A 22431-nucleotide genomic window follows, 5' to 3' on the forward strand; every position below is an offset into this window, starting at 1 on the left:
TTTCACAAATTTTTTGAGCCCCAAATGTGAAACTCCAACCCTTGGGCTCACATTTTCAAATAGCAACTGCCCAATAGTTGCTCGAGAAAGAGAACCTGTTGCTGAAAAACCGCGGTCGTTGTCCTTTCGCATTTAAAACTCCGAACCCTCAAGTTGGCAGAACCCAGTTCCGGATTCTTAAGGGGTTCTGAGTAATTATCAGAACCGTGGTTCTGGCTCGGTTCGGTATAGGCGTGGTATGCGTGTCTACGGCGAGGTGACGCAGGGCGCGTCACTGAGTCGCTCAATAACTGTCCGACACCTCAAAGCGTAGGCGTAATTAGACCGAAGTACTGTAGAAGGGCAGTAGCTGTATATTGACGCGCAGGAATACTGCAAAACACAAAACTTGTTTCACCAGCACTTGGAAAAGATAAGCAACGATTCGATTTATACCAAAGTAGTGCGATCGAGATTTCGATAAGAAGGGCTATACTTGTGTGCCATTTCCCGATCAAATTGAGAATCTCTGCTCAAAGCTGAGAACTGCAAATTTCCCAGGATTAGTTGAGACATGTTGTCACTTTACTGGTTGGCAAACGCATCATATCGAACGAGCACAGGCTAACGATAAGCCTGTAGGTACAAACAATATCCGCTTTGCCTAGCCAATTCCAATACTGTACGCAGTGCATGTACTAGTAGTAGGCATGATGTTATGGTACTTTTGAAACATCGAATACGTCATGAAGAGCCGAAGAATCCACATCAAACCTGAAAGATCCGGAGATCGTGCGTGTCGGGCCAGTGGAGCTAGTCATGCCGCAGCTCTTGTTCGCATTCGTGTACGGGGTGTCACAGGCAATGACGTGCCCAAGATTGGGGAATAGGTCGAGCGGGTTCTGTCCAAATGTGGAGCTGGCACAAAAATGGATTAACCACCCACGTCATCGCAGGGTTAGCTATGTAGCCATGGCCGAACACTGCACTGGGTACCGGTATTAGAGTGCATGCTAGTAGCACCAGGAGCAAGGTCTTCGTCGCTGTTGGCTGGAAAGAGGGTCTTCGGCTGCGCGCCGTTTTGAAAGTGAGAGAGGAAGGCTAACTTCTGCTGGTTGCTCTTACACCCATCGCTGTGCGGGCAGCCTCTTTATGTGTCGACAGGATTAGAGGGTTAAAACGGGTTAGCCCGCTCAGTGCCATACAGTTGTGGCGACGTTTCAGGTTGCAGTTGAGGGCAACTTAACGGTCAATTTGTCAATTGATTCGACGTTTGATAGTCGTAACCACCGGACTGGATTCGTGAGCAAGGAAAAATCTGGCACGCGTTACTGCAACACTGGCGGTGTAACGATCAGTAACACTGACGATTCTATTACGGTAAAATATTTAAATGACCAAAGCTATCTTGCAATCTAGACAACAGTCGCAGCCGCCAAGATCTTGCAACCGTTGCGTTTGCCGAGAACTCCGCAAACGTGATCTTGCCATCAAACGTTCTAAGCTGTTGCTATGCGCGTACGTGCTCACCGCCGTGGTGTTGTTAGCCGTGTACTGCGTGCAAAGCCCACGACGCTGTCTGTCGAGCTTCTGTCGCCGCTGCGCAACCATCTCTTCGAGGCCAAGATGGGGGCTGACCTCGAGCATCCGTCACGGAGCAGCGAGGACACGACTGTGTCCGTAGGGTCTGTCCGACAGCGCTTGACACCAACCGCGCCTTGGTGTCGTGCATATCATCCCCACAGCACAGCCACCACCAATAGATTTGACAAATTAGATAATGATGATAATGCGCTGGCGGGTACATGCAGCTAGCCACGCCAAATCTTTTTCAACCAAGAGTCGCAAGCGACCGCTCGGACAAATCTTTTCCAAAGCAGTAGCCGACACAGCAAAATCTTTAAAAGATTCGCATTCAACAAAATCCTTTGTAAGAGCTGTTCACAAACAAAACATCATTTGTGCAATCGAAAATTCTCCACACATACACGCTTTATTTCACGAAACTATGAGTTACAAACATTTGAAAGTTAATCCTTATTGATAAGCTAGAGTTGGGAAGCCACTCGCGCGTTGGTGTGAGGACAGCGTGTCGAGCTCCGCTGGCCCACTGTAATCGTTGAGGTTGAACTTGCCTGTGCCTAGTCGCGTTATACGGAAGACCAACCAGTAACTATACTCTCGTTAGGTGTATACTATGTGTATAACGAGGGGGTTGTCACCCGCGAGATTTCCTCCGATTTTCCTCGATTTCCTCCTCAATCCCATTTTTCCTCTGTGGGAACCGAGTGTTATTCCTAGTCGTTTAAGCTATCGGCTCGTGTGCATTCACTCGCACTGAACTAACAATAGGTTGTGAACCCAATTGCGTTAGGAGCTTGTCGTGAGTGCCGTGCGTGGCGAGAGCAAGAGCAACACACCGCCAACGGCTCTGTCTCCGGGAAGTGTTGGTGTGGGAACATCGACAGCTACAACGACTACTTCGCAGCAAGTCACGACTCCTGGAATGGCTACTACAATGTCATCGCACGCTACGCAAACTAACAGCAAGACTGGAGTCTCTGTTGGTGGGACCGGCGTAAGCCATAATTTCGGTGGTGTAGTGAGGCTTGGCGAGGGATGGAAATCGAGTGTGGGATTTGCTTCAACAAGTGGAATTGGCAGGAGTAGCTTTGCTAGTGAGATAGCTTCCTCACTCAGCAGTAACCTCGGTGCTGCTGGATATTCCGGTGGTTCTGCATCTGGAGGATTGTACCCATTTGATGGGACCGAAGCAACGAACTCGGGTATGCCTCGAGTTGGTGCTGTGTCAGCGTTGAAGCTGGATATCTCGCACAAGCCTCCAACCATGAAAGGGAGTTTCGATTTGTATGCTGTCCAACTGCGTGCGTTCCTGACAAGGTTGGATTGCTGGTCTGTAGTGGACGGCTCGTATCGAAATAACCTTCAAGCGATGAATAATATATCTGCAAAGGACAATGCTGATCGTGAAGCCATCTTGTACGGCGTACCTGCTGCTGACGCCGAGATGATTTGTCAGGAGGTGACGGCGGAGGCGATGTGGAATCGGTTCGTGGACAGACAGACTAAAAGAGAATACTCAAACTACATCTTTGCTCGTGATGAGTTTGTGTCAAATCGTTTCACTCCTGATAAGAATATGGAGCAATGGCTAAGACAAATGGAGACTTTGCGTTGCCGGCTTCATCATTTTGGCAATAGTATTTCAGATGAAGATTATGCAGAGACGCTACTCGGTCATGTATCCCGTACTCACCGAGAGGTAGTACGTCAACTTTCAAAGCATTATGTGGTTCGTGATGGAATGACTGTACGTCCAGTTCCCACTTCGGCTCAAGTGATCAATGCGTTGATGGCTGAGTCGGCTCTTGATGAACGAGTGGCGCATGAGGAAGAGATGAAGCCTGCCCATATTTGCTCGTGTGGAAAGCAACCTCAGAGTGAATCTCAGAAGCCCAAGCCTCAACAGAATCAATACAAGGGTAAACAGTAGAAAAGCAAAGGTCGCTATAAGGTCAAGCCGAAACAAGGAGGTCAACCACAGGGAAAGAAGGTAGAAACTCGCACTTGCCATAAGTGTGGAGAAGTTGGTCATTTGAGGGCAAACTGTCCAAATCGAAACGACAGTGAGGAGGACAAGCCTGTAATTTCTGAGTTTAAGAAGTGGCAAGGAAATAATCAGCGAGGTAATGTTAATGACAAGCGTGGGCGCAAAGGCGTGAGTGCTTTGTGCTGTCATGTGCGGGGAGTGCCTGTTGCTTCTACCTCAAGTACCAAGACTTCTACTGGTGTTGAAACTGAGTGGGTTCTGGATTCGGCCAGCGACGTGCATGTCTGTAAGAAGAGTTCGGTTCTGCACAATGTGCGGATGGATAACGTGCACTTCTTCCAAGGATATGATGGGAAGGCTAGTGAAAATGAGCAAGTTGGTGATGTAACTTTGCGGGCGAAAAATAATAAGCCCCACACGCAGAGTCAATGTTGCCATTCAAAAGTGTCTTTTTCTCGCAATCTGCCCCGGGCAACTTGTTGAGTATGGATATGCTGGAATCAGACGGATGGACAGTGAAGTTCGGTCGGATCCATTCTCAGTCGGTGTGCTGGCTACGCAAAGACTACAATGAACTACTGCTAGTGAAGAGCAACCGGCGTTATCGTTTGAAAGCAACTGCTGTTGACACCTACAGTGTTCCGTCGATACAGACTGGTGAACCGAGTTCTCAAAGTAACTTAAAACAGATTGTGTCGCCCAAGACGCCCAGCGCTGCGTCGCTTGAAAGGTGGCATTTGCGTTATGCTCATCTGAACTTTGCAGCTTTGCAGCAAATGGCTCGCAGAGGAGCTGCTGGTGGCATGGACTATAAATTATACGAGGACATGGACTCGCCATGCTGGACGTGTATGGCATCAAAGCTGACTAGGATGTCATATAAGAAGACAGTAACTCGTCGTGCAACCCGACCGTACCAGAAATAAATGAGTGGTATGTGTTACGTCGGGGTTGTGACGTACGATGGTTACGAACACTTCTAGTTACTTCAGGATGAAGCGAGCAGATACTTGCGGGGATTTTCGATGCGCCGCAAGCAAGATGCAACTGAGATAATCATGGCTCATCTTAAATGGCTCAGAGCTCAAGGAAATCGTATTGAAGCGTTCTGCTCCGATCAAGGGCGTGATCTATTGAATGGGAAGATGAAGGCTTTTCTCGAGGCAGTTGGTACTGAGTTTATCTGGACCAACGCATATAGTCCGGAGGAAAACGGGCTAGTCGAGAAAATGAACGGAATTGTAATGGCTCGAGTTCGATGTTTGCTATCCGCAGCAAACTTACCGAGTACACTGTGGGGTGAAGCATTCCAGTTTGCCGTGGATGTGATTAACATCAGTGCAAGCAGTGCACTTGAGGGTGAGACGCCTTATTTCCGTCGCTTTGGCTCTAGACCCGACGTGTCTACGTTGCGTACGGGGGGCTGCGTCGTATTCGTATGCACACCAAAGGTGTTGCATACAAATAAACTGGAAAATTCTGGAAAGCCAGGGCTTTTCATGGGCTATGCCAAACATTCCGAAAGCTACCGAGTTTTGAATTTAAGGAATAGGAATATAAATGAAGTTCGCTCGGTTGAATTTCAGGAAGACTGGACGGTGGAGCGTAGTTACGTGGAGCATCTACTGTCTAATCGCTACAGAAAAGGACAGTATGTTCTCCCAACGACTATTCCTTACGTCCGTTTGCCGGTGTTATATCCCGTCACGCAAGGAAGCCAGCGCAGTTCTAACGAGCCCGATGACCGTCCTACCAAGCGTTATCGCTGTGATGATCGTGCTGTTTGTGATCTGCCTATTGAAGTGGATGGAGAGCCTGCTGCAACATCTGCAGATGCGTCTGGAAGATGTCTGTTGAGCGGAGATGAGGTTACAGTGAGCAGTGCCGAGGCACAGGCTCAGCCGACACCTGCGGGTGTGCCACTATTGGGAGGTAACGTTCCTGAGTTTGAGACCCTTGTGCAAGACGGCAGCGGGCACGGTATTGTAGACTTGCCTAACAGCGGTCAAAGTGGTACTGTGGAAACTCTGTCGTATTGCGAAGGATCACCTTCAGTGGGAGACACAAATGGTGGAGAAATTACAGCTGATAATAATACCGAGAGTATGGATACCAACGAGGACGAGGAAGACACCACTGCGTTTGGTGGACCGCACTGTTTCTTGATATAGTGGGAGCGACGATAAAGACTATGCTGTCGAAGCCGATGGGTGGAGCGGAGCCGCTTCTCGAGCGCCAACATCGTTTCGACGGTCGACACGTGTGAGACGACCGAATATACGTCTTCCAGACTATGATGTGGAGATTCCTGCTAGTCTGGTGATTCAAGCAGTCAGCTATCTCCTGGAGCCGCAAACAGTCGATGAAGCTTCGCACGCACCTGATGCTGACAAATGGGTAGAAGCCCTTCACAAAAAGTTTGGAGATCTCATGAGGAATCATACCTGGATACTTGTTGAGCGCCCGAGAGGGAAAAAGATCCTGACGAGCAAGTGGGTGTTTGTCCGGAAACCCAACGCAACCCGAGTAGGAGAAGTCATCCGACACCGTGTTCGTATCACCATTAAGGGCTGCCAACAAGAGTATGACGCTCCCATCGTGTCATTTGAGGCTGTAAAGTTGGTCTTGCTGTTAGCACTACAGTATGGCCTACTCTGCGAGCACATCGACTTTGTAACGGCGTTCTTGAATGGGCCAATTGGGGAAGACATGGAAATATACATGGAGATGCCTGAATACTGAAACGATGGTACAGGCAGAGTGTGCAAGCTGCTTCGCAGTTTATTTGGCTTGAAGCAACCCCATTAATCTGGTACAAGACGCTGGACAAACATTCGCGAGCGTGCGGGCTCAATCGCTCTAAGATGGATAACGGTGTTTACTAGCGTGTGGTCAAGGGTAGTCCGAATCTTGGTGACGGTCTATGTGGATGATCTCGTTATTGCTGCTATTGTGGAGAATACTAAGTTGGTCATCAGTGAACTGGAGCATAAGTTTAAGCTGCAGGACTTAGGCTCCGTGAATCTGCTACTAGGAATGGAGATAACGTATATTCCGGGCCACGCAATGTGGATTTCGCAGCGTGGGTACATTGAGAAGATTCTCAAACGATTTCAAATGGATCAATGCCGCGCTGTAGCTACACCACAAGCCGTAGGAGAGCTGCCATTACCAGCCACCTCTGATGAGGAAGGTGTCAAATAATACTAGTCTACCATATCGAGAAATTGTCAGCTGTCTACAATATCTAGTGCAATGTTCACGACAAGAAATTCGCCAAAACCCTGTGCGCACGTTGGGCAAGTACTCGAATAAGTACACGCAGATGAACTTCACTATGGCGAAGCGGGTGCTGCGGTACCTGCGAGGGGCAGTGGACTATGGTCTCGTATGGGAGAAGGTGGAGTCTCCGGATCCTCATTTCACTGCGTATGCAGATGCTGATTTGGGTAATGAAAAAGATGATCGGCACTCGATTACTGGGTTTGTGTTGCAATTGAACGGATGTACGTTTGCGTACAAGTCTAGCAAGCAGCGGATTGTGACAGACGGCACTTGCTGTATATAGTTTGTCGCTGCGAGCGAATGCTCGACGATGATTATACGGACGCACAATTTGTGCAAAGAGCTAAGCCTCAAGCGTCGCCATCCAACTGTGTTGTACCAAAACAACCAGGCGGCGATCGTTGTGCTGACAGAGATTAAGGGCAGCTACAAAACAAAGAGTGTGGACTTGAATTACCATAAGGCTCGAGACTTCCATGAACGTGGAGAGTTTGATGTGCGTTATTGTCCGTCCACGGACATGCTGGTGGACATATTTACGAAACCTTTAGGTCCTACTTTGTTCAAGAAGTTTAGGCAGTTGCTGAACGTGATGCCGTTGCCGATGGTCATCGAGGATGACAAGACTGACGACCGCGACTAGCTTGCGAGCTATTAAGGCAGTAAGCAAGCAGACTCGAAGTGGGAGTGTTAGGACAGCGTGTCGAGCTCCGCTGGTCCACTGTTATCTTTAAGGTTGAACTTGTCTGTGCCCAGTCGCGTTATACGGAAGACCAACCAGTAACTATACGGTCGTTAGGTGTATACTATGTGTATAACGAGGGGGCTGTCACCCGCGAGGTTTCCTCCTCAATTCCAATTCTTCTCTGTGGGAACCGAGTGTTATTCCTAGCCGTTTGGGCTATCGGCTCGTGTGCATTTACTCACACTGAACTAACAATAGTTGGCACTCGCCTGCGGACTTAGCGACGTCACTTCGAGGGGCCCGCCACTCTCTCGCTTCGCTCGGGGGGCGCCGCTCCGCCGGCCAGCCCCCACCCCCTCGTTCATTTCGCTAAGTCCTCGGCTTCGGCCAGGAGCGGTGTCTAGAAAAAAAAAATCGGGTTGCAGCGCTGGCTTCGCTCGCTCGCTACAGCAGCCCCGCCTGATCGGCGGGCGTTTGCAGAGCGTGTATGGACGGAGTGAGGCTCACGCTCGCGTTCGCCTCGCCCGAGGTAACTGAAGGATCGAGCCAAGTTAGTTCCCCATCCTCGCAATTACCTGATCAGCTACAGCAGTCACGAAATCCTTCATTTCGCACGCAATCTTCTTGTTAGAGATTACCGTCAGACATGAGCTCGATCGAGCTTACCTGGACACGGAGTTCTCTTGACTTAAGCTCGGGCAGGTAGATTTCGAAATGAGCCGCCTTTTTAAGATGAACCCACAAATGTGACCTTTCGAGAATCCTAAAAGTAAATTACGCGTAATTTACGAAAGGATTTTCCAGTGTTATTGATCCTTTAATGACTCCCTACTCTTTTCGCCAAACAGTCTCAAATGTATTTTTTCTGGCTTCACTACTGTACTTTTTTAAGTTATTGCATTCTTAAAAGGGCTAGGCGATATCCGTTTGCATTTTTTTAAATAAAGCCTGATCACGTCTGGAAATATAGTAACTTCACTATGATGCAAATTTTTTCATCCATTCACCGCTCCAGCAACACTGTGAGCTTCTCCATGATAGTAACGGCAGTCTTTGGGTTCATCTTTCGCATCAGGTTCGTCGCATGGGGTTTCTTCGGGATCTGGTTCACGCGTCGGAACGAAGCCGTCGCGTTGTACAGAGCCAACTTCCTCGACAAAAGCTCCTTCAGACAGCTCAGACGCTTCTCCGCTTCACTCCAGCTCTCCTGCACACCAGCATTTCGGTCGACCAGAGGCTTCAGCAGCTCCAAATAGTACGTGATAACATCCGCAGAAAGCACGAAGACGTGATGCATGTCGCGATGGATGTGCAGCAGGTCCACCAGCGTGTCCAAAGCGCGCAGATCCACGTCGAGTCGGTCCTTGTCATCAATGGCAACCACTCGCTTCACTCTGCTCTTGTCTGCTGAGCGTCGGTACACTGTCAAATTCTTCAGCACGAGCAGCAATTGGTGCAGGAGCTCCACATGCGGACGGCTTCGGTTCAGTCCCCGGATCGCAGCGAAGATGGTGGACGAGATCTGCAGTCGCACGCACTTACGGCAACACTCACGCGAGTATCGTGTGCACACCTCGATAGTGTGGCTGGCAAACAGCATGTCCTGTAGTCGCTTGCCATGCAACAGCATGTGTAGAGCCATGTCCAGTCGTGCTCCCAGCGTCTGCGGTTGCTCTGTCTGGACGCGTCTCTCTTCATGACTCTTGACTCGCAACTGCTGCAGACTCGACGCTGAAGTGCCAGAGCTGGGGTGAGTCTCCTGGCCAATTAGCTTCATGGAGGATAACTTCTTCCTTTGCCGTGTGACCTCTGGACTGCTGTGGTGTAAGCGAACCAGCGCTCCTCGCCACCACGCCTGAAGTCGCCGCACTGCCACAAAGTGGAAGTTTCGCTCTCGGAAAGGTAAAATTACCTTCTCACGCAGCCACGAGCCAACGATACTCGCGGAACGAGCTCTAGCCATCGCTAAAGCCAGATCTTCCCTCTCTCGCTGACGCTTCTCTTCGGCTCGTCGCTGTTGTTCCGCCCACTTACAGCACAGACCCAGCCACCACACCTGCATACGTTGAGCTGCACCGTTCCTCTGTCGTTTGTCTTGGATGCGTGCGTCGATAGCTTTTCTTAGGCAGAATGTGCGCCAGCAAGAAGCGATTCTGGCGGTATCAGCGACGCGTTTCTGCTGGATTGCAGCGCCAAGCCGCGTCCAGTGAGCGCGCACCATAAGAGCTCGCTTCCTGCGGTACTTCATCGCACAGTTTGCATACCAGAACTCGATCTGCCAGCACGATATCAACACGCGCAGACGCTGCAGACGCTTCTGGAGTGCGTAGAAGTCAAACCGGCGACGACGAGAGCTCCATCCACGCGCGAGTTTCTGGATACTCTCAGCTGCACGATGGAGACGCAACGCTCGTCGGAACTTCGTCACCGCCCGCCACGAACGAAGCGCTCTTTGTATCACCAGCACACTCGTGGAGGCCTTAGCGTATTGCTGTCGCGTGATAAATCCACGGAAAGCCGCTTGGATGAACGTAGCTGCCAGCAGCTGCTTGTGAGAAGCGTAGAGCCGATAGACTGACTGAATTCGCGTCGCAGCACGGTGTTCCACGCTCTCCTGCAGACGTTGAAGACGCTTCAAGCGAATCCGTTCTTGCAGTTCTTCCTCCTCTCGCTGCATGCGTCGATAGCACACGAGCATCTTCTGGAACGACAGCAGCGCACGGAGTTGAGTGTGACGACGCCAAATCCTCACGTTCTTCTGGAGTACACACGCACTTTTTCGCACAGTAGAGTACCAGTTCTTCACCGTCCACGCCCGCACCAAACTCTGCATCTTCACGGCAGCAAGCGTTCGTTTCTGGAAGCGATAGCGTTCGAATATCGTCCGGATACGACTCGCAGCTCGCGTCTCCACCTTGTGCTTGAGTTCCTGCAGCCGCATCACTCGCCGCTGCGCTTCAGTCGCCTTCATCTGTTGATAAATCCTCAGCATGTTGTGGAACTGCGTCAACGCCGCCAGTTGCCGCCTCCGACGCCACGCACGAACATTCCTCTGCAGCACCACAGCAGCAAGTTTCTCCTTCTGGAACGCCAGCTTTTGCTTCTTGCCACGGAACACACTCGCCAACTTGGTCGCAGCCACTTCTCGCCTACGTAGCGTGAGCTTGCGAAAGCATTTCTGGACGCACTTGACAGCACGCGTTTCCACCTTGTTCTTCAGCTTGAGTTGCCGTCGTTGCAGCTCCTTCTCCTTCATCATCAGCTCAAATCGCTGCAGAGCGAGAACCCGCTGAGTCTCTTCGCGACGGCATCGATATGCACTCCAAACGCGCTGAAGAATTCCTGCTGAGCGATGCATTTGTCGCCACATCTGCTGGCGGTGCTTCCGAGCCACTTGAAGCGAACGATATCGCCGCCACGCGCGTTGAATTTGGGCCACAGCAACGTGTCGATCCGCGATCAATTGCTGTCGGAAGAGACGAGCTGCTGCTCTAGACAAATACCGCAGCCAGTTCCTCTCGATGACAGCACAACTCGCCCTCACACGCACTCGCTGCGCGGCCTTATCTTGCACGGCCTTTTGTTTCTGTCGTTCCTTCTCCCGCCTCCATCGTAGTTGCTTCCTCCAGTGATACTGGATCACAAGAACTGCGCCAACAGAGTCTCCATTGATACGCATCTGCCGACGAGCTCGGAATGCTCGTTGAGTGGCCACCACAGCTCTCCGAAGTCGCACGAATTGCCTTCTGACGGCACAGGTCTGCACTGTGCTTTTAACGACATGAGCAGCGCGCAAGAGTTTGCGGCACTGACGAACAGCCAGTCGCTTCTGACTGGACGTGTACCAGAACCGCTGGACAACGCGAGCACTGCGGCTCTTCTTGCGATGCAACTTCAGTCGAACTAGTGGGCTCTTCCACCAGCGTTTCAGTCGACAAGCAGCGTGGATCTCGCTGTACGAGTCCATGAGACGAGACTGCAAGTAGCACACGAACGTGACCACCATCTTGTCCTCTGGCGGGTTCTTGGTGTTGTACTGCTGCGGCATTAGCACTGGCACCTCGCCAAGCTGCTTGATGCGGTCGTTGATGGTAGCAAAGTGCCGCTGCTCGTTGTTCAGGAGGGTCTTCTCACTCATCTGCTGGGCATGTGCGTCGCTGGTTGTGACCAAAATGTCTGATTTGGACAACAGCATTGGATGGTAGTAGTGGAGCAGGTAGCACAGCGCTCGGCCATCGGCAAACGACGTCGAGAAGTCGCTTACTGCGACGCTGTAGTTGGCACACACAGCACGACACCACTCCAGCAAGAGCGTGTAGCATTCATGTTCGTCTGTGTGGAGGAGAGGCTCGCTCTGCTGCTGGTTATCGAACAACTCCTTGGCTCGGAAGCTCATCCGCTTGACGACATTCTCGATCTCGCGTCGCATCGTCTGGGCGTCCACAAGAGACTGCAGCTGGAAACAGCTGATGAGTTTCCACAGCAACGCCAGCGTTTTCTCGCGGTGGCCGTTCACGATATCCTTGGCTAGATTCTCCACCATCTTTTCGTCCACTTTGCCCCGTAACGCTGCAAATCCAGACGAAGACACACGCACGCGCCCGTTCCTCTTATCTCCTCTGCTGCTGCTGCTCTTGAGGTTGTCCAGTACGCTCGCGCCGCATTTGTCTTGCAAGAAATGCAGACAAATCTCGACGTTGTGCACTTTCTGCAATCGCGACAAAGCCGGAACGCGCAGGAACGTTGACAAGCCTTTAGGCCGAGAGAGAGTCTCCCCGTTCTGGTCTGTTGCCGCCGACACTGGCACAGTCGTAAGCGCCTCCATGAGCTTGGCAAGGCGGACGCCATCACGCAAGTCCGTGTCCAGGTTTTGGACCTCCAGATCGATCTCATCCAACGACGTCTGCTCGTGCTTGAGCGTGTAGCCCAGTTTCCTCAGGTGCTTGTCAATGCACCCTTCGCTCGCCAGAAAGAGTCTGCAGAACTCGGTCACGAACACCTGCGAGCGCTTCACCCACAACGCGTCAGCTTCACGGCGTTGACTGCTGCTCTTGCCAGCGCTTTGAGCTTTGCTGGACGCGGTCTCCTTGGTCAAAGGAGCAACTCGAAACAGACACGGGAAATGCGGGAACTTGTCGGCTTTCCGCTCGATCGCGCGGTCCAGGAAAATCACCAGCATCAAGAACTTGAGCATGAACGACTGCGTTAACGAGTCAAAGTATTCTCGCCCGTTGATGTTCTTCTTGGTGTTCGTGAAGGCATTGCCACCGTCATGGCGGTCGGCAGTGGAGCCGTCCATTGGCGTCATGAGAATCTTCACCAGGCGGTAGTTCTGGGCGACGTCCACGTCTTTAACCAGGTGTTTCAAGATGATCCGACGTAGCACTTGAGGCATCTTGCGGCCCTGTGGGGCGTCTTTCTTCGCTGGACTGGGCACTATGACAGTCACCCGGAAGACGGCTCGCAGCGAACACTTCTCCTGTCTCATGACGTGACTGCCCAACACAGCGTTGAGACCCAAGCAGAGCCAGACAGGGTGATAGTTGTTCAAGAGGCTGATTAGCTCCTCCTGCAAGCCGACGTCAGCATACACCGGACGGTCTGCGCGAAATAGAAGCCCCTTGTTGCCGATCTCATCATTCACACTCTCTAGAATGTCGTCCATACTGGGGGAATGATACAGCTCCAGCGCAGCCTGCGTCCACTTGGACTCCATACGCTTCTGAGCAAGCACCCGCAGCGACGAGAAATCGAATCTGCGCTTTACGCCATCCGTTTGGCCTACGTCATCGTCCATGCCGCCCAGACGCTGTGCAGTTCCGTCCAGCAACACATAATTTATCCATTTCGTGAATCCTTGCGTCTGCTTCGCCATCCAGTTGTCATCAAACACCTCCTGCCTCTGTTTCCACCACGACCCAGTCAATCGCTTCTTCGAAGTAGGATCTTGCAATGCGCCGACACTTTTTCTCGGCGTTAGAGCTCTCGGTGGCTCGCATTTCCTCCTCTTTGGTCCATTTCGAGGCGGCGAAAACTCAATCGCCACTGACGAGGGACGTTTGCCTCCCACTACGGGTCCAGGTCTCACCACAGGCTCCTGTTCCGGCTCGCCTTCGCGTGCTGTCTGTGCTGCGAGCGCTGTACTTCTTGATCCCTGTCTGGTGCTCTCTTCTGGTATCCTCGGCAGTCGATGCGGCTTCGCTCTAGGCGCCACCACGATAGTATCAACGGGAGCTTTTGCTTTGCCAAACTTGGCCAGTCTGGCCACACGAGGCATCACGAAGCCTGTCGCTCGACACTGCAGCTTGAAGCTGTCATTTACTGTGAACTTGAGCGTGGCTGCCACTTCCTTCCCCACATCCGACGGTAGTGGCTCGAACGTGACTCGCAGTGTCACTGACTTGAGCGCGTCCACCACACAGACGTGCAGATCGCACTTGAACCTCGTCTTCCTCTGTGCAGAAGCCTCGCCGTTGTGGCTCATGGCGTATCCTTCGTACTTGACTCTGGCATTTCCCACTTCATTAGCGTTCTCCAGTGTCAATTGTCTGCTTCTGCGTTCGCCCAGTGGCACAGAGCCGAAGTGAATTTGGCCAATGTGGCTGAAGTCGTCCACCAGCATCGTAGCGGAGCCTGTTCCGAGATTCTCCTCATCCAAGCCCAAAGATTCTGCATGGAGCGCCAACGCTCGCGCTTCGAAGTGAGTCATAGCATTAGCCATCGCAAGCGGGTTTCGCTGTGCTCGCTCCTCATCAGAATCCTCCTCCTCCTTTGTCTCATTAGACGCGTTGAGTGCCTTGCGTGCTGCTGGACGCTTCCCGAGCAGCGAGGAGGCTGTAGAGTGCTCAGCATTATCTGTGAAGGACAACAACTCGGCTTCTAGTAGTGACTGTCGACTGCCGCGCCTCATCGTGACGTTCGGGTGACCCCAATCGTGACCAATAAGAGGAGCGCGGTTCTCCTTCCCGTCGCTATCTTGATCCGACGACAGTGCAGCCGTTTCGTGACGGTTTTCAGCGTTTGGGACCTCGTTCTGAGCAGAATTAAACAAATCGAACGACGCGCGTAATTCCCACTTGCTGCGAGCCTGGATGGCGTCGCTAACACCGCGCATGCCGGTACACTTTCTCGTCGTTCAGCCCGTGCGCGCGCTTCGAGTGTTTAAACTGACCATGGAGTGCACATAGACATTTTATGTTGCGCACATTCATCACACTAAATGTTGCATGAGTAAAAAGTGTAATTACTGTTTGTGAACCGATAGTGTGCACCACATGGATTTAGGACCGCTGTCACGATTCGTACTTACACGGAGGTGGGGTCGAAAGCAGCTCGCCGCCAACCAATAGGCCAAGCCCTCGGACCCGCCACCCTCGCGGCATTTATTTGCCGAAAGCTAAAGCACAAGCGGAAGAATGTCGACGATCACCAAGGAGCAGCACGACGAACTGTGCGTGGCGTACGCCTCCATGATCCTGTTTGATGCGGAGCACGAGATCACGTCCGAGTCGATCCAGCAGGTCGTGACTGCCTCGGGCAACGAGGTGGAGCCGTACTGGCCCACGCTCTTCGCTTCGCTGCTGTCAAAGGAGGGCAAGGCTCTGGAGCTCATCTCCACGGGCGGAGCTGCCGCTGGCGGTGCCGCTGCCGCCTCGGGTGCTGCTGCTGGCGCCGCTGGCGCTGAGGAGGAGAAGGTTGAGGAGAAGGCCAAGGAAGAGGAAGAGGAGGCTGTAAGTGGAGTGATGGGTCGCTCTTTCGAAGTTTTTTTCGCTATTTGCTGACGTTTTTGTGATTTTAACTACAGGACCTGGGTGGCGGCATGGACATGTTCGGTGGCGACGAGGACTACTAAGCTATGGTGTGCTATAGTGAGATCTGCAAGTAGACCCTGCCAGCCGATTGTGACCGTCTGATCCCGCTTTAATTCCGTAATGGACTCGCGCGTCTATTCTTCCGGTGAAAATCAAAGGCTTCAAGCCAGCGTCTTCAATTTTAGTCCTGGTACTGGGTCGTGTTTTCTCGGCTTCGGATCTTGGCAGGTATTTTCCTCTTCGCCTGCACAGGAACGCGGATACAGGCGTCAGGCTTTCGAACAGGTTGACAGGTTGGCACGTTTACGTGAGGAGGCAGGTGCGCGGGCCGGAATAGTGGCAATTGAAGGCTCAGGACGAGTCCTTCCTGGCGGTATACTTTAAGCATCCAGGTGTTCGTCGACACAGTCGTGGATAGCGTCTTTTGCCGTGCGTTACTCCGCACTCTTGATATCCTGCTCCCGGTACTCGTATTGCATGCACTACGCTTTAACGTGGTCTGTCCAGCAAAGTTTCGCTCTGTGAGGTGGCTGAACGGTTTTACATACTACTACATGTAGTATCTACTACTAGTAGTAGTACATACTAGTAGAACTTCCTAAGCTACCGGTCCTTCTACAACAGCATTGACCTACCTACCTTCGTAAGCGTTTCGTGAATGCTTGACGATGCATGAACATGGATACGTGTACCTGCCTACGAATGCTTTTTTTTAGATGCACTAATTTTAACCGTTATTACACATTTACAAGGCCTTCATCATGAAGTTCTATTCGAATGTCATAAGTACTAATAAAAATCTTTAGCGGTTAAGTACGAGTATGGATCACCACAAGTTCCCTCTCAAAAGACGATAGCGATTTCAACAGGGAATACTATGCTGCGTCTGTGGCGGCACTTCCTCCCCCTCTCTTCACAACAGCCATCGCCGTCGCCACAGGAAGACTTTAGGATTTACGATGACTGCCGCCGTTGCCAAGAAAGCCATGAGATGGCACAAGCTCCCCTTTACCAAGTTCCTCGCCCATGAGTCTAAGCGTGAGCACTTCCAGCCCTTCCTCATCGCCGGAGCGTACGTTTATGGAATGCAGCTCCAATTGTCTTAGTCGACCGTCTATCTTATCACCGATTGTTTATCACAGTGCCGCTTGGGTGATCTGCGGCATCCTTCCCACGCGTGGTGCCACCCAGGAGGACAAGGAGACGAGCAACTACTGGAAGCGCATCAACGGAAAGTTCGACTACAGCCACCACTAGGCGCCTACTGAACGAATGGGGACTGCTCGCGTAGGATAAGGGGATGAAGGTGTCATAGCTTGGTGCAGAAGATAAGGAAAGCGGCTAAGCATGTTTGTGGACGTGACTATTCATTGTCTGCAATAGTTTGATTGCGCTTCTTGGCTTCGGCGCTGACGTTCCCTACGCGACGATTGAGTCACTACCCCACAAGAAATACACCTAATGCGTGAGTTTTCTTGGTAGCTTGATGCGTTTATTTAATTCGTTGCTCTTGTGGGATATCGTGCACTATATTGTGGCGCTGTATTGAGCGCGTCTATCAGGGCACTTGATACTTGAAGTTGACTCACTACTTATCGAAGAGATCAATACATGTATGCAGAAGGATCTTGGAAGTTAGAAAATACCTTACGCAGACTCCGAATGATGGAGAAAGTTTCCAATATGCCGGACTCTGGCTCAATGCGAAGACATAAGAATGCGACCCTGCACACACTACATGTACAAGTTATTACTTCGAAGTAACAATTCGAGGTATACAATGTTTGCTCGCTTGATAAATATTACTACTGTTTTAGAATGCCTCTGGTGTAAACCGAAGTGGACATTCGAGCAATAGTCTTAGTACTACGAAGTACAAGTACTAAGTATGCTTCTACAGGTATTAGTACTACATGTACTACATGTAGGAGCTGTATGACTTCACCAGAAAGCTGATTGTTTAGCAATTCTTGGGGCCACGGCCCATGATTACATTCATGTCATTAAGATCTAGCTGCCCTGCCTTGATTGAATACTTCGATGTAGCACAACTAGATCAAACTCATACGCGCAGCTTTACAGCTTGGAGTCGACCGTGATGCGCGACTTCTTCTCCATTTTCTTGGACCAACTCTCGAGCGCCTCACGAGGCATCACAGGCTTCTTGTAGAGGTAATGTCCTCCGTCCACAATCAGCACACCACCCGACACAAAGTTCCCCACAGGGGAGACTAAGTACAGCACTGCGGCTGCGATGTCCGTTTTGGCTCCAACACGACCAACAGGAACCGTACTCGCCATGCTCTTCTTCCTCTCTTCAGGGCTCACGTCTCCCCCCAGCTTGGCGGTGCCCGTTGTGTCAGCAATTGGTCCCGGAGCCACACCAGTCACTCGGATCCCAAATTGCCCCCACTCCAGCGCTAGTGAGCGCGTAATGCTGTCCACTGCAGCCTTCGCAGCCGACGCATGCACCTGGTACCATGTGGCCGGAAGTTGTAGCGTGGCCGTGATGTTAATAATGCGTCCGTCTCCGCTTCTCTTCAGCGGTTCGAAGGCCGCACGGCTCATGTTGAAAGTACCAATGGCATCGATCTCCATGACAGTGCGGAAGGCATTGGTTGACAGCTTCTCGGCAAGCGCCAGGAAGTTGCCAGCTGCCGAGTTCACCAGCACATCGAGCTTGCCGAAGCGTGCCACTACTTGCGCCACTGCGTTGTCTGCGCTCTCAGTAGAGCGCACGTCGCCCTTTACGAGCATGCAGGCGTTTTCCGACACGCCGCGCTCGCGCATGAGGTCCATGGTGTCCTGCAGAGCACTATCTCGACGGCCAAATACCGCAACCTTGGCACCATACTCGGCGAGCTTGACGGCGATCTCCTGGCCGATGCCGGAGCCTCCACCAGTTACAAGAGCGACACGGCCGACGCAGACGTCGCGGCGAAAGACACGTTGAATGCTGGTAGAGTCCATGGATACTGTGAGCAGGACCAGAACACGTTGGACCAGGGTTGCCGAATGCGAAATGCGCTTCAACCTGTTGATTCGACATATACCGGATGTGATACCGGTAGGTCCTGCAGCATGCATTGTTTCTGGCCCAGTAATACCGGTAATTGCATCTGGTGTCTGAGTGTTTGTTGGCCCCTCTTTTTGCGCACGATCACGAATTGCTCGCTACAGCGACGGCCCTCACCGCCGGAGTCTTACTGCAGTGCGTGCATTAGGCTGGTGGCAGTAAACTGTGAACGTATTACACTTGGCACCTGATCTCATTTTGGCCTTCCCTTCCAAGGCCGCCACAGTTGATACAGCCCAATAGGACCAGCAGCGCAGCAAGATGAGCGTCGTCCTCGCCAAGCAGGCGCAGAAGACCTACTCGCTGGTGGACAAGAAGCCCTTCTTCAAGCATTTCTACCCCAAGGATGTGGCCATCCTGGCTGTGCGCTCGACAGCTATGCAGGGCTTGATGGTCTTTAACGCGTACGTGGCGTCGCTTGACCTGGAGCTGTCGGACGAGGAGTTGAGCGAGGATGAATTCGAGGACGTGGATGCTGCGGCTGATGAGAAGGAAGAGTTTGTCCCTCCATCCATGGAGGAGTTCGGTATCACTAGCGCTAAGTCCTTCGGCAAGTCGCTGAGTATCACCACGTACGTGCGGTCGCTCGAGGAGGTGGCGCTGCGCATCTGCCGCCCGCAGATTGTCAGCAAGCTCATCAAAGGTGCGTCGCCGGTATCAAAGCTGTAATGATCCACGACGGCTGCAAGGTAATTGAATGGATGTGATTGTAGACATCAGCAAGTCAGCCATGCGCAAGTACGCTCGTACGTCGAGCAGGATGACGGCTGCGGCGTTGATGGTTAGGACAGGCATGCGCGCCAACGTGCTGAGCCATCTCGCAATCTTCCTGGTTGAGGAGGTACGTTGCAAGCGGATGCATTGATATCTTGCTTCGTGAGTGAACGGACGGACGATAAAGCTCTTTTTTCACACTCACACGTGCTGGGTGTCTTGACTTGTCCAGACCCAGCAACTTGTGATCATTCTGTACCGACGCTTCGTGTCTAGAAAAGGCGGTAAGAAGGCCAGCAAGAATTTGCGGTCGATTGAGGAGGGCATCCAGAGTAGCAGCAGCAGCGACGAGGAAGAGGATGCGCTCTCAACGTTCGTGTCTAACACTGGTCGCAACGCCACTCGCTCTGCTCTGGCTGTCATCACGGGCGGCGTCGGCGCGGCAGTGGGCACGGCTGTACGACCAGGTATCGGTACGATGATCGGTGGTACACTAGGCGATTCCATCGGCTACGTGTTGTTTTAGATGCGATCCAGGGCTGGAGAGAAAGATACTTCCGGGGCGATGGAGACCCACCGAATAACTGCAACATCAATGCTATACCAGACTCACATGCCATTCAGATCAACGACTCGATGGCTCGTTATCTTTTGTTTGAATACCGGCGTCAACAAGAGTTCCATATACCTCGACGATGTAGCGAAACATCCTTTTGTCCGTTTGACGTCAAGTTAACGGTTCCTTTTCATCGCGGGGTCAATATGCTGTCTGATAGACTCAATTCGCTTGTAAAGTCACTATTAAACTGTCACTGAAATGAATATATTCCATGTACTAGGATATTCTGTATTCCGCACGTGCTCTCCCACACTAAAGGAGAACTGAAGAGCACGGCGAGCGTGAAGGCCGAGCCTCCTCACGCCTTCCTCGCTCTCCTCGTAGCATCTTAACAACACAAGCGAACGAACCAATCGACACACCTTCTCTACATCTCTTATCGCTTCTTTTCCAGCTTGGATTGATCCACTACAGAGCACAGACGAGCCCATGACCACTTCGCCTAGCATGTTCATGGAGACCGTCTCGCCAAACGATGACGCACCGTCCGCGTCGTCTTCATCCTCCAATTCGACGGTACTGGACGTTGACTCTCTGGAGTCGCAGTTTGCGCAACCGTCAGTGCTCAAGGCGTCGAAGGATGCCACCGCCTCCCCCGAGGTCGTCGTGCCCGTGTCCGACAGCGACGATGAGCAGACAAATGGGTCCATCAACGGCCACAATAACAGCAAAAATGACGCCGTCGTGGTGGAAATGAATGGCCACAAAGACAGTAATGGCAGCCAGCCACAGCACGTGCTTCCCCCACTGCGCGTCATGACACAGAAACTCCCCGTCGAGGAGAGAGATTACGTGGACCCTACACTGTTCTCCCCAGAAATATCTAGACACGCCATGGAGGTGGCGCATCGTCGAGCCAAAGCTATCGCCACGGAGGTAAAGGAGATGAATGAGCTGGAGAGCGAAGTGGCAGGCGCCGCCAAGACTAAAATGTCTCCAGCTGAGGCCGTGGGGATCATCGGCGGCGCCTTTGCGAGTTCATTACAAAAAGCGAAGAAACTGGTGAAACCTGGTACAAAAGAGTATGATTTACTGTCTGGGACGTCCCCGTCGGCAGGGATGTCGAAACTGGACGATCTTGACACGGATGGAGACGGACTGCAGCTCTCGCCTGATGCGACTCATACTGACGGAAAACATTTCCGCACACCGAAACTAAGACCGGCATTGAAGCGCATCTCGGCGTACTCGGCAGCTGCACTCGAGTCAGAGAAGAAGACGTCGAGTACGCGACTACAGAAGAAAAAGGGTATCCAATGGCACGAGGACGTTGCCGATGAGGAATTTTACGAAGACGACAGTGAAGAACAGGAAACCCACTCGTTGATGAACGCAGACGGCGATGGCAGCAGCAACGGCAACGGCAGTCCTCGACCACAGATACTGAACTACAGTAGCAAGAATGACGGACAGCTTACGCCGCGTAGCAAGAAGAAGCGCAAAAAACTGGTCAGATCCATGATGCGTCGATTGACGCCTCGTGAGAAGGAAGAGCTGTACAGACAACGACCAGACCTGATGATCGTGCCCAATTGGGCGCAGAAATATCGCGAAGAACTTGCTGGCGAAGACTCGACTCGCTGGAACGCCTGGCTGCTCGGACTTATCTCGGTGCTGGCGGTGCTGCTGCTGCTGTTTATTCTCCTCATCGTGCGGCAGCGTGCCGCCGCAGTGGCGAAATGATTCTAGTAGCTGGACCCATTAGAGAAGAGTGACCAGTTGGGAAATGGTCTCCTCCCATTTTTTTGCTGCTTAATGTTTGGCTTGTTGAACCTTATAGCTGGGTCGCGCACGGAACCGAAGATTCGCGCACCAGGACACAACTACGAACTTACTTTCCATAATATTTACTGGAACGTCAAGATTGTTTTACTTTATCATAGTATTGTTTGAAGCTTCCACTGGGGTGAGACGAGTTTTAAGATCAGAAAATTAGCCCATACTAGTACATGCAAGGAACGGACCAGTAAACAACAAGAATAATTTATTGGACAAAAAAGAGGACCAAAAGTATAAAGCTGAAATTAATTCCTATTTATTTAAAAAGCTTACAAATACACAATTAGATGCTTAAAATGTATAGCTCTCTACAAGCATACTAGCAACTCTTCGCTAAACCTAGGCGTTATTGCATGAGCTGCTGTGCCGTAAGGTGTCGTATACCTCCACCTCCAAGGGTCGGGTCGTCTGTGGCTGTTCAGGGAGTACGGTCTCGTTCAGTGGCTGGAACGGTAGAAAAAAAAACACTTAATAAGAATATAAATTTCTTTATTTGACTTGGGTTCCGCTTGAGTAGAAGGTGGGAAATATAAGACTGAGAGCTAAATGGAAGAGAGGTCTAACGCCTTCCCTTCCCTCATATACATGACACCGCTTCTTTTACACTCGAAGGACGAGTTCGCTTCACCTCACATCCGCCCTCGTAGGACAACAGGGAGCTCTGGGAAGGGGACTCGATTGCGCGAGGCACCTTAGTCCCACGTCGAACAGGTCCCAGCGTTCCAAGACCACTCTAGAGGGCAACTCTAACGGTCTCGACAGGGTGTACGCGAGCCGCCGAGTCTAGAGGGTACCAACCGGACGGGACGGCGTGACGAGGAGTAGCCACAGGACCTCGGGTCAGGGTACGACGCTCGGAATGACCCCATCGTTCCCGGGTACGGTACATCCCCCCTCCCCGACTTGGCGCTT

General features: G+C 51.8%; 6 protein-coding genes across 6 annotated transcripts; 4 read left to right on the forward strand and 2 right to left on the reverse strand.

Moving 5' to 3' along the window:
- Positions 1–8523: 8523 nt before the first annotated feature.
- Positions 8524–14634, reverse strand: PITG_15637 (abnormal spindle-like microcephaly-associated protein; the record flags this gene model as incomplete). Its single annotated transcript, XM_002897878.1, has 1 exon — positions 8524–14634. One exon carries the CDS (start codon positions 14632–14634, stop codon positions 8524–8526), a length of 6111 nt encoding a protein of 2036 aa, XP_002897924.1.
- A 205-nt stretch (positions 14635–14839) lies between these two features.
- On the forward strand, positions 14840–15525 carry PITG_15638 (uncharacterized protein; the record flags this gene model as incomplete). Its single annotated transcript, XM_002897879.1, has 2 exons — positions 14840–15250; positions 15325–15525. The coding sequence occupies 2 exons, from the start codon at positions 14936–14938 to the stop codon at positions 15370–15372; spliced, it is 363 nt and encodes a 120-aa protein (XP_002897925.1).
- Positions 15526–16242: 717 nt separating this feature from the next.
- Positions 16243–16812, forward strand: PITG_15639 (uncharacterized protein; the record flags this gene model as incomplete). Its single annotated transcript, XM_002897880.1, has 2 exons — positions 16243–16403; positions 16474–16812. 2 exons carry the CDS (start codon positions 16291–16293, stop codon positions 16586–16588), a joined length of 228 nt encoding a protein of 75 aa, XP_002897926.1.
- Positions 16813–17407: 595 nt separating this feature from the next.
- On the reverse strand, positions 17408–18301 carry PITG_15640 (peroxisomal 2,4-dienoyl-CoA reductase, putative; the record flags this gene model as incomplete). The annotated part of the gene is made up of 1 exon (XM_002897881.1): positions 17408–18301. The coding sequence occupies one exon, from the start codon at positions 18299–18301 to the stop codon at positions 17408–17410; it is 894 nt and encodes a 297-aa protein (XP_002897927.1).
- A 184-nt stretch (positions 18302–18485) lies between these two features.
- Positions 18486–19768, forward strand: PITG_15641 (uncharacterized protein; the record flags this gene model as incomplete). The annotated part of the gene is made up of 3 exons (XM_002897882.1): positions 18486–19050; positions 19121–19248; positions 19354–19768. The coding sequence occupies 3 exons, from the start codon at positions 18669–18671 to the stop codon at positions 19645–19647; spliced, it is 804 nt and encodes a 267-aa protein (XP_002897928.1).
- A 401-nt stretch (positions 19769–20169) lies between these two features.
- Positions 20170–21617, forward strand: PITG_15642 (uncharacterized protein; the record flags this gene model as incomplete). Its single annotated transcript, XM_002897883.1, has 2 exons — positions 20170–20354; positions 20454–21617. The coding sequence occupies 2 exons, from the start codon at positions 20170–20172 to the stop codon at positions 21421–21423; spliced, it is 1155 nt and encodes a 384-aa protein (XP_002897929.1).
- Between the last annotated feature and the right edge of the window lie 814 nt (positions 21618–22431).

The sequence above is a fragment of the Phytophthora infestans genome, genomic scaffold (genome assembly GCF_000142945.1).
Source record: "Phytophthora infestans T30-4 supercont1.40 genomic scaffold, whole genome shotgun sequence".
NCBI lineage: Eukaryota > Oomycota > Peronosporomycetes > Peronosporales > Peronosporaceae > Phytophthora > Phytophthora infestans.